The sequence below is a fragment of the Muscardinus avellanarius genome (genome assembly GCF_963383645.1).
Source record: "Muscardinus avellanarius genome assembly, chromosome: 11".
Classification (NCBI taxonomy): domain Eukaryota; kingdom Metazoa; phylum Chordata; class Mammalia; order Rodentia; family Gliridae; genus Muscardinus; species Muscardinus avellanarius.
The window spans coordinates 25,794,776-25,807,022 of record NC_137797.1 but is presented as its reverse complement, the minus strand read 5'-3'; the positions used below and the strand labels follow the sequence as shown (position 1 = coordinate 25,807,022).

The following is a 12,247-nucleotide window of genomic DNA, read 5'->3' as shown; positions in this document are numbered from 1 at the left end:
TCCCCAGTACCACAAAAAACAAAACAAAAAAAGTTTGTTCAAATTTGACTTTTTATTTTTTAATTTTTATTTTTTGGTGGTAGTGGGATGGAATCCAGGGTCTTTTATACTTCTGGACTATAATCCCAGACCTATTTAATATTTTATTTGGAAACAGGGTCTCACTAAATTGCTGAGAGCCTCACTAAGTAGCTGAGGCTGGCCTCAAACCTGTGTGATCCTCATGTCTCAGCCTCCCAAGCACTGGGATTACAAGTGTGTGCCACTATGCCCAGCCAAAGTTGACATTTTTTAATTAAAATATACTGTTTAGCCCAGTTTCTATGTTACTTGATTTTACTAATGGTAGGGTCTGATTTATTTTTTAAAAAAGAAGATAGGACACTTTTATTTCTATAAACATTCAAGGACTTGCCGGGCGTGGTGGCGCACGCTTGTAATCCCAGCATTTGGGAGGCTGAGACTGGAGGATCGCGGTTCGCGGACAGCCTTAGCTACTTAGTAAGGCCCTCTGCAACTCAGTGAGACCCAGTTTCAAAATAAAGAATAAAAAATAGGGCAGGGGGTGTAGCTCGGAGGTCAAATGCCCCTGGGTTCCATCTCCAGACCCGCAAAAAATAAATAAATAAATAAAACATTCAAGGACTTGAGATCTTTAAATTATCAAACTAATTTCTTGGTGAAAGTGACAAATCTTTGGAGTCTCACTGAATCTGTATCAGACTGAATTTCAAAAATGAGATTGAATATATTTAGTATATATACACTAAACTTACTTTGAAATGTCTGCTCTGAGTTGAAGCTATTAGTTTTGGTGGATCAAAACGTCTTTTGACAAGGGAAAAAGAGCCCCACTGCTTCTGCAGAAATGCCAGGGCAAATAGATTTTGCAGGTCATAATTGCATGTCAGCTGTAGCAGTTGAGATTCTGTGAAACTTTAAACTTTTTTTTAATGTATGTTAAATTTATTAACTTAAGTGGAAATTTTGATGTTTATGCATACATTTAGTAAGTATTAATGAATCTGCTCAAGTAGAAATTTGGTAAGTGTAAATAATTACTATATTTAAAAATTATTATCAATAAACTTGGAGATGGAGATACAGATCAGTGATAGAGTACTTGCCTAACATGCATAAGACAAGGCCTTGGGTTCAATCTACAGCACTGCTAAAAATAAATTTAAATCTTTGATTTATTTGGTAGATTGTTACATTTCTACCTGAATCATTTATAACCCCCAAGTTGACCAGCTAAAGAGCTCTTTATCTAGAATAGTGGTGGTCTTTATGTTATTTTAGAACATTAGTATAATTTCTATTGGGATAAAAGTATTTGCATGATAACATGTTCTTTATTCTCTTGTTGTATTTCCTTAGTATTTGTATGTACTTGTTTATTTTATATAGTATGTTCTTAAATAATTTTATATTTGGTGTATGGGCATAAAATAAATTGATATCTATGTCTTTGTTTTTCCTTAATGACTGATTTTTTTCCTTCAATTTTTTTATTCCAAGTTTTTTTTTAATAGAAAGTGAAATATTTTTTTTTTGTTTGTTTGTTTGTTGTACTGGGGATTGACCCAGGGACTTTTTACTTCTGAACTACACCCCTGGCCCTATTTTATTTTTTATTTTTAAACAAGGTCTCACTAAGTTGTGGAAGGCCTCATGCAGTTGCTGAGGCTGGCCAGGAACCTCCTGTCTCAACCTCCTAAGTACTGGGATAAAAAGCATACACCATCATGCTCAGCTTGGAAGGAGTTTCCATGTATAGCTTTGTCTCCTGTATTCATTGTTTAATCTTGTTTTCTACCCTTTTGTCATTAGTGTTCCGTCACAGGTATGGTCATATTAGTCTTCATAATTAATTATTTTTTTGGCATTCTACCTAAGAGCTATCCCCCAGGCCTTTTTGTTTTTTATATAGTTGCTGAAGCAGCCTTGAATCTGTGATCCTCCTGTCTTAGTCTCCCAAATATTGGGGTTACAGGCATATACTACCAATCCTGGCTTCATACTGATTTTTAATAATGCACATATTTTATTATTCTTTTATTCTTTTGTGCTTTTAGGTATTTCCAAACTTTTGTGATCACAACAGGCATTGCTTCTGCTTTTGACTTCTTTCAGGTTGCAAATCCTCTTTCATTATAATTCAGTAGCAGGCTCCTATTTTTTTTCCATAAAGAATTTAAGTGTGCTACCCTGTTATCTTTGGTCTCAAGGATCTGATGATAATTTGTTTTTTTTATAAGTAGTTTTTTTCGCTAGACATTTAAAGTATACATTTTTCCCTTTAAAGTCTAGTAATGTTACTAGGATATGTCTTGATGCTGGTTTTTCTCTGTTGCTATTATTAGGTATACAGTATGCTCGTTTAATATATAGTTTTGAAATCTTTTTATTTTTAGGGAAATTTTCTTCAATTATAGCTTTTGTATTTGTTCTTTGTTTTGCTGCTGTTGTATTCCTTTGCTTATTATGGGTAGTTTATCACTTTTTCCCAAGTCTTTTTAAACTTTTTTACTCATTCTAATTAATTAATTTTATTTATTTTTGCAGTATTGGGGATGGAAACCAGGGCATTCTACCTCTGAACCACACCCCCAGTATTATATTTTAGTTTTTCTGTTTGAAATAGCATCTCATTGCATTGCAAAGGGCCTCACTTAGTAGTTGAGGCTGTTCTCGAACTGCGATCCTCCTGTCTCTGCCTCCCGAATGCTGGGATTACAAGCTGGCTTTATTCCTTTTAATTAAAAAAAGTCCTTTTTATTTGTCCTTGACATATATTCTCTGTTGTGTTTGTTCATTCTTGTATTTCTTTTAAGTTATCCTTTTTTTGGTGTTAGAGATTGCAAGGGCATTCTGCTTCTGAGCTTATATACTTAGCACATTTTATTTTATTTTATTTTATTTTATTTTATTTTATTTTATTTTATTTTATTTTATTGAGAGTCTTGTTAAGTTACTGAGACTGGCCTCAAACCTGCGCTCTTTCTATCTCAACCTCCCTAAACAGATTACAGATGAGCACCACCATGCTCAGCTTAAGTTAGCCTAGCTTTTATTAAGGAGAATTTTAAACTTTCTAATTTTCTAAAAATGATATCTCATTTTTGAGTTTTGTAGTTCTATCTTTGTTTATTATTCTTTTGCTCATATATTGAGAATGTCTTCTTTTCTTTGTTCTCCTAGTAATTTGTGGATTATATCTGTGAAATTAGTTTCCCTGGATTTTTAGACAGAGGGTGGGGTTCAGAACATTTTGTCTCTCTTCACAGAGCTCTCTCTTGTTTTAAGGTAGCTTTTTAAAAAATGATGGCTTGCTTTCTGAGGTTCCCTGGCTGTGTTCTGCCTCCTAGCTGTCTGGGAACCTTCGTTTCCTTCGTTCTGTTTCTCTGTCCTACTCAGGCTTGCCTCTCCTCTCCACAGTGTCTCCTTGGTGGGAGGGAGGTACTGGCTGGCCAACGTGGGATCCTTCCATGGGGGCTGTGCTGCTCTGGCCCTTGGTCCTTTCTCAGACCTTGTACTGATTTCATGAAGGACTTGTGACTGTCCATTATTTGCCAACATGTACTTTAATATACAATTTAAAATAATTTAATAATTAGCATAATCTAAAATATTAATAACATGTTTAAATAAATATTGTCCCAGGTTTTCTGTTGGTAGTCTACTGAATACACAAATACACATACATATAGAAAAATATATAAACATAAAACTATATCCCCTCAAGATGTTAGTTTTTTGTAGGTGGTATGATTGTGGATGACTTTTTATTTGTGATTGTTTAAAATTCTAAATATTTATAGTAAAAGCCTGCCTGATTATTTTTGCAAATAAGGTTTTATTGGAACACAGTTATGCTCGTCCATTGATATACTGTCTATAACTACTTTTGCAGTATAAAATATTTCCTATATGGTCCTTTTGAAACAAGTTTGCCAACCCCCTACTTAGAGTGAGTGGTATATTTTTTATATTTAGCGACAAATAAACACATGGAATCTTATACAACCATAATGTACTGTAAGAAAAAATAACATTGCTACTTAACAGTGCTAGAATTGTTTTTCCATGTGCTTCTTGGTAGTATTTTTCTTTCTGGAAATAATTTGTAACAAGATAAGTGCTTACAAAGTTAAGTGTTTCTGATACCAAAATGAATGTTTAAGTAATGTAGTAGATTAGTAGATTAGTACTTTGTTTATCTAGGATCACTGCCTAATATCTGTCTACTGTATTCTAAAGAAGTGATGATTTAATAGATAAAGGAATTTCAAAAATTATGTTCTGTTAACATAATTTCTGTTAACATAATTATGCTCTGTTGGGCATGAAAAGGCAAGCATTTAAAGAAATAGTGTACTTAAGGGTCTTTTAATATATGTATATGTATGTATATTCACGTGTGTGCATGCGTGCGCTCGTGTGTGTGTGTGTGTGTGTGTGTGTGTGTGTGTGTGTGTGTTTTAACAGGAGTTAGGAGTGGTAGCACAGGGCTGTAATCCCAGCTATTCCAGAAACCGAGCAGGAAGATTGCAAGTTTACTGCCAGCTTGGGCAATTTAGCTAACCCATATCTCAAAATTTAAAAAAAGGGCTGTGGATGTAGTTTAGGTAGAGCACCCCTGTGTTCGATCTTTAGTACCACCAAACAAACAAAAAGGAGGAGGAGGAAGGGGGGAGGGGAGGGAGAGAGGAAGATAGTATTTACCCTAAATCATAGAAGTTTGGCTGAGCTGCCATTTGAACCTAGGTTTACCTGAGAGTAACACTTACGATTATTTATAATCTTTGTGTGTGGTACTGAGGATTGAACCCAGAGGCATCCTGCCCCCAAACTACACCCAACCCTATTTTTTTACCTGTTGTTTTTTTTTTTTTTAACAGTCTCACTAGGTAGGTTAATAAGAGTTTCACTACTGGCTGAGACTCTCCTTGAATCTGCCATCCTCCTGTCTCAGCCTCCCAAGTACTGGGATTACAAGTGTGCGCCACTACACCTGGCTCTTATTTTTTCTTTTCCTAATAATTAGGGTTCAAGAATTTGAAGCAGTCTATGGAATTTAGGTCTTGACTTAATCAAGAAATATTTTTAAGCTATTTACATTTTATTATATAACACAGTAACCTCCTTATTCCTTGCAACATTCAAGCAGATTCTGGATAACTATATTTTAGGGATGTTTTAGGCACATTCCTGCTGTGGCTAATATCAAGTTAAATTTTTTGAAATTTGAGAATCTCCCAGGTCTATTATTTTTATTTTAAATTCTGCTTGTGTATTTCATCCAAATTTAGATCATGTGAAGGACCGTAACTATATGAATTCAAAGTGCTGTGGAGATCTTTTAAAATGAACATAGTAATTATTTACCTTATGTGTTTGGTAACAAAGACTTTGTTTCCTTAGAATTTGTTTTATGCCGTTTCTAAACATTTTTTGTTGAAGCAAATGCCTATTACTTTAAACATTTTAGAATTAAGTAGATTATAAGTTTGCAGGGGAAAATTAAGTTTAAATATAAGGGACTTCTCAACATGTGAGGTGTGATAGAAATACAACTTTGAGAGCCATGTTTTAGTAAAAGTAGCTAAAATTCAGCCAGTTTTAATCAAGACCTATTTACCCAACCTGTATCTTTGTTTATTCTAGCCCATCAAAAACTAGAAAACAAGAATATCATTCCCGCCCCAGGGATCAGTGTTTAGAGAAAAGACACCCCTGGAGGTGGCTGATTCTCTGAAAGAGTTCAACTAGTTCATCCCCAGTCTAGAGTGTTGCCTATTTCCCCTTTGTGGTTTGACATTTTATTATGCTTCAGGTGTTAAATTGCCAGCTCATCACATGCTCAGATTCAAACAAATTTATCCAAATACCTCAAGTATATATAATAAATATTATTGCTTATTTTCTCTTAGTGTTCTGTTAACAATTGCTTATGATTTGTTTATGGCTAGGCCCTTATTTATAGTGGGGATTCTAACCCTGATGGATTAATGAAGGCAGTTTCAATGTATTGTAGTTTTCCTCTGAAAAAGAGGGAGATTGAGGAAGCTATGCTGCAGGATAATAAAATCATGACAGATATTTAATTAATAGAATATTAGTATGTTTCAGGGTCATCTAGGCCAGTGAATAATATTATGATTGTTCCAACGAATGCTTCCAATTACATGGAATTTATTGTTTTACAGCCTGTTCGGAACTTGAAGTACTCCTTGTTTAAGAAATCTCTGCTGGGCAGTGTTTCTGATACTGGGATAGTCACTCTTTGGGATGTCAATAGTCAGAGTGCATACCATAACTTTGATAGTACTCATAAAGCTCCGGCTTCAGGCATCTGTTTTTCTCCTGTCAATGAATTATTGTTTGTAACCATTGGTTTGGATAAAAGAGTCATCCTCTATGATACTTCAAGTAAAAAGTAAGTGAAATATGCTCATTTCTTAATTTTTTAACAAAATTCATTAGCAGACATTTGGGATTCATGTAGACCTTTTATTAATATCCCCTTCATGTAGACCTCTTATTCATGTGCAGGGGATCTTAATAGATGTACTCTTTTCTTTCTTTTCTTTTCTTTTCTTTTTTATTTTTTTTTTTTTTTTTTTTTTTTTTTTTTTTTGGTTGTACTGGGGATGGAACTCTTCTACCTCCAGGCTACACTCCCAGACCTATTTTTTGTATTTTATTTAGAAACAGGGTCTCTTAAGCCAGTGAGTCTGGTTTCGAACCTGCGTGATCCTCCTGTCTCTACCTCCCAAGCGCAGGGATTTCAAGTGTGCACCACCACACCCGGCAATAGTTGTACGTTTTATATGGCTAGTAAAGTAGTTTTTTTTTTTTTTTGTGGTACTGGGGTTCCTGGAAATCCTTCTACCTCTGGGCTACACTTCCAGACCTATTTTATATATATATTTTGAAACAGGGTCTCTTAAGCCAGCAAGGCTGGCTTCAAACCAGCACAGTCCTCCCGTCTCCGCCTCCCAAGCTTGGGGATTACAAGCATGTGCCACCATGCCCGGCATAAAGTGGAATTTTTAAAAAAATGTTTACATAGAAAAAGAGATACAGTTACTTCTTAGGGTATTTTTGGAATAGAAATGTTGAGGAAGAGCATCTTAATTATTTCACACCCTTATTTTAGCATAAAGATTCTTTTTCTAAAAGCGTAATATTTTTACAGCAATATATTTTTTAAATTAATTTATTTTCTAGAGCAAGGTTGTAAACTATTGACATTTGGGGCTGGTAATTCTTTGTTCTGAGCACTGTAGGATATTTAGCAATCTGCTGGTCACTACGCACTAAATTCCAATAGCAGTCCTTGAGTTATGGCAGTTGAAACTGTCTCCAGACATTGCCACTTATCTTTGGGGGATTATGGCCCCCAGTTGGGGTTCCTTGTACCTCTTTCTTTAGGTATAGTTATATTTAATTAGCAAAAACACAAACAAAACATAGCTACAAAAAAGCTAGAGTTGTATTTAAGACACTTCATAACATCTAAAGATCACTTAGAAATATTAACTTGCTGTTAGGGAAAGTAGTAACCTTAGGCTTTGTTATGATGCTAGAGTTTTTAATGTTATTTATTTCATTCTTCTGTTGAAATAATTTCCTGAGAGCCCTAGAGTCAGTAAGCTATTCTTTTCTTATACCACATATACCCGCAAAGAGCTCAGCTTCAGCAAATCATTATCCATGTTTTGGTATTAGCTTCCTGAGGATCAAGCCACACGGACTGTTCTCCTCTTAGCTTTTTGGCTAAGAGATGCACAACTTAGAACAAAGTAGCAGCTGCTCCCCAGTGAAAGGTCATAGTCCTCTTGAGACCTAAGCAGGTCAGTAAATGGAAAATGGATACTTAGAGCTTTTCAACCTGAGGCTAGAGCCCCTGTTTGTGGAGTAATGCACAGGAATTGTGTCACATTAATTGCTCACCTAATAATTACTCAAAGAAATGGGTGCTGTTTCTGGAAGATATAGATTATACCTATTGGAGTGAATTGAAAACATTCTTTACATGCCATTATATTAGAAATGTCTCTTAAGACATATTCTAAAATCCTGCTTTAAAAAAAGATTTGGGATATATATGCTATATTTGCCCACTTTTAAATAATTTCAGCTGGTAAATGTGTCATACGAGCTTATGCGCCTGCATATACTAACATATTAGCATTACTCTTCCCTTTCAAAGGCTAGTGAAAACTCTAGTGGCTGATGCTCCTCTGACTGCAGTTGATTTCATGCCTGATGGAGCCACTTTGGCTATTGGCTCTTCCCGTGGGAAAATATATCAGTATGACTTAAGGATATTGAAATCACCAGTGAAAACCATCAGCGCTCACAAGACATCTGTGCAGTGTATCGCATATCAGTACTCCACTACTCTTACTAAGGTGAAATGTCTTCTTTTTGTCACTTCTTATTTTACTAAAATATTCTAGCTCAGAATGTGAATGTTATGTTTCCAGTTAAACACTTTGCTTCAGATATTGCTTCATAATCATTTTCATATGATAGCATGTTAAATAATTTTAGTATAAATCCATTTTATAATTCTAAAACTTTTTTCTTATTTAGACGTAATTCTTACATATCTCTCTTAAAAAGTATTTTTAAAGGGCTTTTTTTTTTTGGTTCATAAGAAAATACAGATCGACCACCAAGCTTAAGGGAAAAATATTTTTTAATCTAATGGGAAATTATAAAATATTAATATATAGTATGAAACATTAGCAATCTGAGCTTTTAAATATTCCATTCCATTTCAGTCAAGTTTAAATAAAGGCTGTTCAAACAAGGCCCAAGCAGTGAACAAACGAGCCTTTAGCGTGGGCACTGTTGGTGGGGGAGTTCAGAATTCTGGAGTCGTCAGAGAAGCAACAGCCATTGCCACGGTTCCACCACAGCCCGGGACAACAGCGCCAGCCGTGGGGAAAGGAGCTGCTGCCCTGCAGGATAAGGCAGGTAAGTGTTCTTATGTGGTGTTTGGTTTTCTTTAAGAACCTATAACTCAAATTCATTATTTAGGTAAAATTAGTGGACACCTGTAAAAAAATGAAAATTTTAACTTTTTTTTACACCTTATGAAAGTCACTTTAGTGATTATCTTAAAAATGGAGTGAAGACAACTTAGGAATCACTTATCTTCAGTGCTCCCACAGGCTGGGTGATTTCCCATCGTGTCTTCAGAAGAGAATAGGAAACCTTGATGCTGTCATTGTGATTTGACCTTGTAGTTATGAGGAAAAGAGCTAGGAATGGTTTCTTTTATTTCATATTTCAGAATAAAAGATGAGTCAGGTGCTAAAATGAATACCTTTTAAATACTTGAAAGTACCTAGCACACATTAAACAGTATCTTAGTTTGTTAAATAAAAATAAGTGAAAGTCTTGCAATTTGTCATTTATTTTTTCTATTCTGATAGTCTTTGATGAAATGGTTCTGAAACGAATTCATTTAGACTTTGTTAAGGTATAATATAATGATAAATGTCAACATACTTAAAATAGAAAGCATTCTTTGTCTATAATATAAATCATATTCTGTAAATTCCTGAACAACTCTTTGTTTTCAATTTGGAAAATTACACTATACTGTCAGTTTGAGGTGGATAGTTTTAAAAATCTACATGGTATACCAGTATGTTTTGAAATATATGCTCAGAAATATATGTATCTAGTCTTTTTTAATTTTCAGGACAAGAAATCTGGCAAAAACATTTGTTCTTGTCAATTATTAGTTCACTATTTTCAAGTAGCTGCAAAACTTTAACTTGTTGACCTTGATAGTGTGGGGTAGTTTTTTAAAATAATAGGTACAGTCATTATCAGTTTTCAGTTTCCTATGAATATTTGTATCATCCTTATGGAATAGTCACTCTATATTGAAAAATAATAAGTCCTTATATATAGACTCTTGGAGATACTATTGCTACTTAAAGAAAACAATTTTGAAATATAACTGAGTAATGTCTTCCAAGATGTTGAATTAGCTATATTATGAAAATTGCCATTATCTTAAAAATTCTTTTAAAATTATTCATATTTAAATTATTCTACTTACTGTTAATGCTCTGAAGTCTCACTGTTGTATAGTTCTTAATAAGAAATCTCTTGTTTAAGGCTGACAGCACTAATTAGGAAATGAAAGAGTTGAGTCTGCTGGGTCACTGATCAATGCTAACTTTTGGCAGATTCCCAACATTTCTGACAAAATGAATGTCCCCACAAATAGAACTTTTGGTTTATTAACTTTGTTTTGAAATAATTGTCATTTTGCAGAAAAATTTTAAGTATAGTACACAGAACTCCTCAGCTTTTACCTTTTAGCAAATTCACCACTTTGTTTTGCTACATTTATTTTCTCATTTATCTCAAATTATCTCTCTTTCTCTTTGACTCATTTCAGCTACTTAGTGAAGCCCTCTGCAACTTAGTGAGACCCTGTCTCAAAATAAAGAATAAAAAATAGGGCAGAGGGTTTAGCTTGGAAGTCGAATGTCCCTGGGTTCCATCCCCAGACCCGCAAAAAAAAAAAAGAATTTGAGTCTTTACTTCTTTTCCTGTACAACTTCAGGCAATTTTTTTTTCAAACAAATTTTTTACTGAACATAAGTGGTATACATTTAAACTATATTTGGTGCCCTCTCCCTCCCTACCCCTATTTTCCCTTCCCCCCTCCCACCAATGGTTGTCCATGGTAACCATGTCATATTCATAATTTTACACATATTCGGATGTAGACCCTCATTAATCAAGATCAGCCTTCCTCCTCTCCTATCTTTCCATTCAACCTTTGCTGATATTTCCCCTCCATTATCTGGAGTTCCACTGGTATTCTCTGTGTTCCCTAGTTTGGGCATATTAGAGGGAAAATATGTACCTTCTCCTTCTGTGCTTGGCTGATCTCACTTAACATAATGTTCTCCAGGACTTTCCATCTTCTTGCAAATGATATAATTTTGTTCTTTATGGCTGAATAGAATTCCATTGTGTGTATTTCCCTAAGTTTTGCTACCCATTCATCTGTTGATGGAGATAAGTGTTGGTTCCATATTTTGGCTATTACAAATTGTGCTGCTATGAACATAGGTATGCATATGTTGCTGTATTTCTCTGACTTTAACCCCTTTGGAAAGATACCCAGAAGCGGTAGAGCTGGATCATATGGTGGATCTATTCCCACCTTTCTTAGGAATCTCCACACCGATCTCCATAGTGGCTGAACTAGTTTGCATTCCCACCAACAGTGTAAAAGAGTTCCTCTTTCCCCACATCCTCTCCAGCATTTGTTTTTATTTGATTTCTTTATGCTTGCCACTCTGACTGGGGTTAGATGGAATCTCAGTGTAGTTTTGATTTGCATCTCCCTGATGGCCGGTGACGTAGAACATCTTTTCATATATCTATTGGCCCTTTGTATCTCTTCTTTTATGAAGTGTCTATTCAGTTCATTTGCCCAGTTCTTGATTGGGTTGTTTGTTTTGCTAGTGTAGAGTCTTTTGAGCTCTTTGTATATTTTGGATATTAGCCCCCTATCAGAGTTGTGGCTGGTAAAGATCTTTTCCCATTCTGTAGGCTTCCTCTTTAGGTTACTGATGGTTTCCTTTGATGAGAGGAAACTTTTTAGTTTGATGCTATCCCACTTGTTAATTCTTGCTTTAATTTCCTGAGCTTTGGAGGTTTTGTTGAGAAAGTTACTGCCTGTGCCAATATGTTGTAGTGTTGAGCCTATGTTCTCCTCTACTAACTTCACAGTCTCAGGTCTAATTTCTCGGTATTTGATCCATCTTGAGTTGATTCCTGTGTTTGGTGAGATATAGGGGTTTACATTCATCTTTTTACAAATGGTTAGCCAGTTCTCCCAGCACCACTTGTTGAAAAGGCTGTCTTTTCTCCAGCGTATGAGTTTGGCCCCTTTGTCAAATATTAATTGACTTAAGATGTGTGGGTTTGTTTCTGTATCTTCTATTCTAATCCACTGGTCAGTATATCTGTTATTGTGCCAGTACCGTGCTGTTTTTACTACTATTGCTCTATAGTATAATTTGAAGTCTGGGATTGTGATGCCTCCTGCATGTTTCTTATTGCTGAGAATTGCTTTGGCTATTCTGGGTCTTTTCTTTCTCCATATAAAGTTCATGATTGATTTTTCTAGGTCTGTGAAGAATGTCGCTGGTATTTTAATGGGAATTGCATTGAATCTATAGATCAGTTT

The 12,247-nt window shown here is 35.0% G+C and overlaps 1 protein-coding gene across 1 annotated transcript in view; it reads left to right on the top strand.

The window, feature by feature from the left end:
* The window catches only part of NEDD1 (NEDD1 gamma-tubulin ring complex targeting factor), a gene marked incomplete at both ends in the record, with an annotated part of 48,053 nt that overhangs the window by 15,381 nt on the left and 20,425 nt on the right, over nucleotides 1-12,247 (top strand). The window contains 3 exons of the mRNA XM_080705234.1: nucleotides 6,213-6,442; nucleotides 8,222-8,423; nucleotides 8,799-8,994. Of these exons, the coding sequence (XP_080561360.1) occupies nucleotides 6,213-6,442; nucleotides 8,222-8,423; nucleotides 8,799-8,994 (628 nt within the window). The remainder of the gene's footprint in view (nucleotides 1-6,212; nucleotides 6,443-8,221; nucleotides 8,424-8,798; nucleotides 8,995-12,247) is intronic.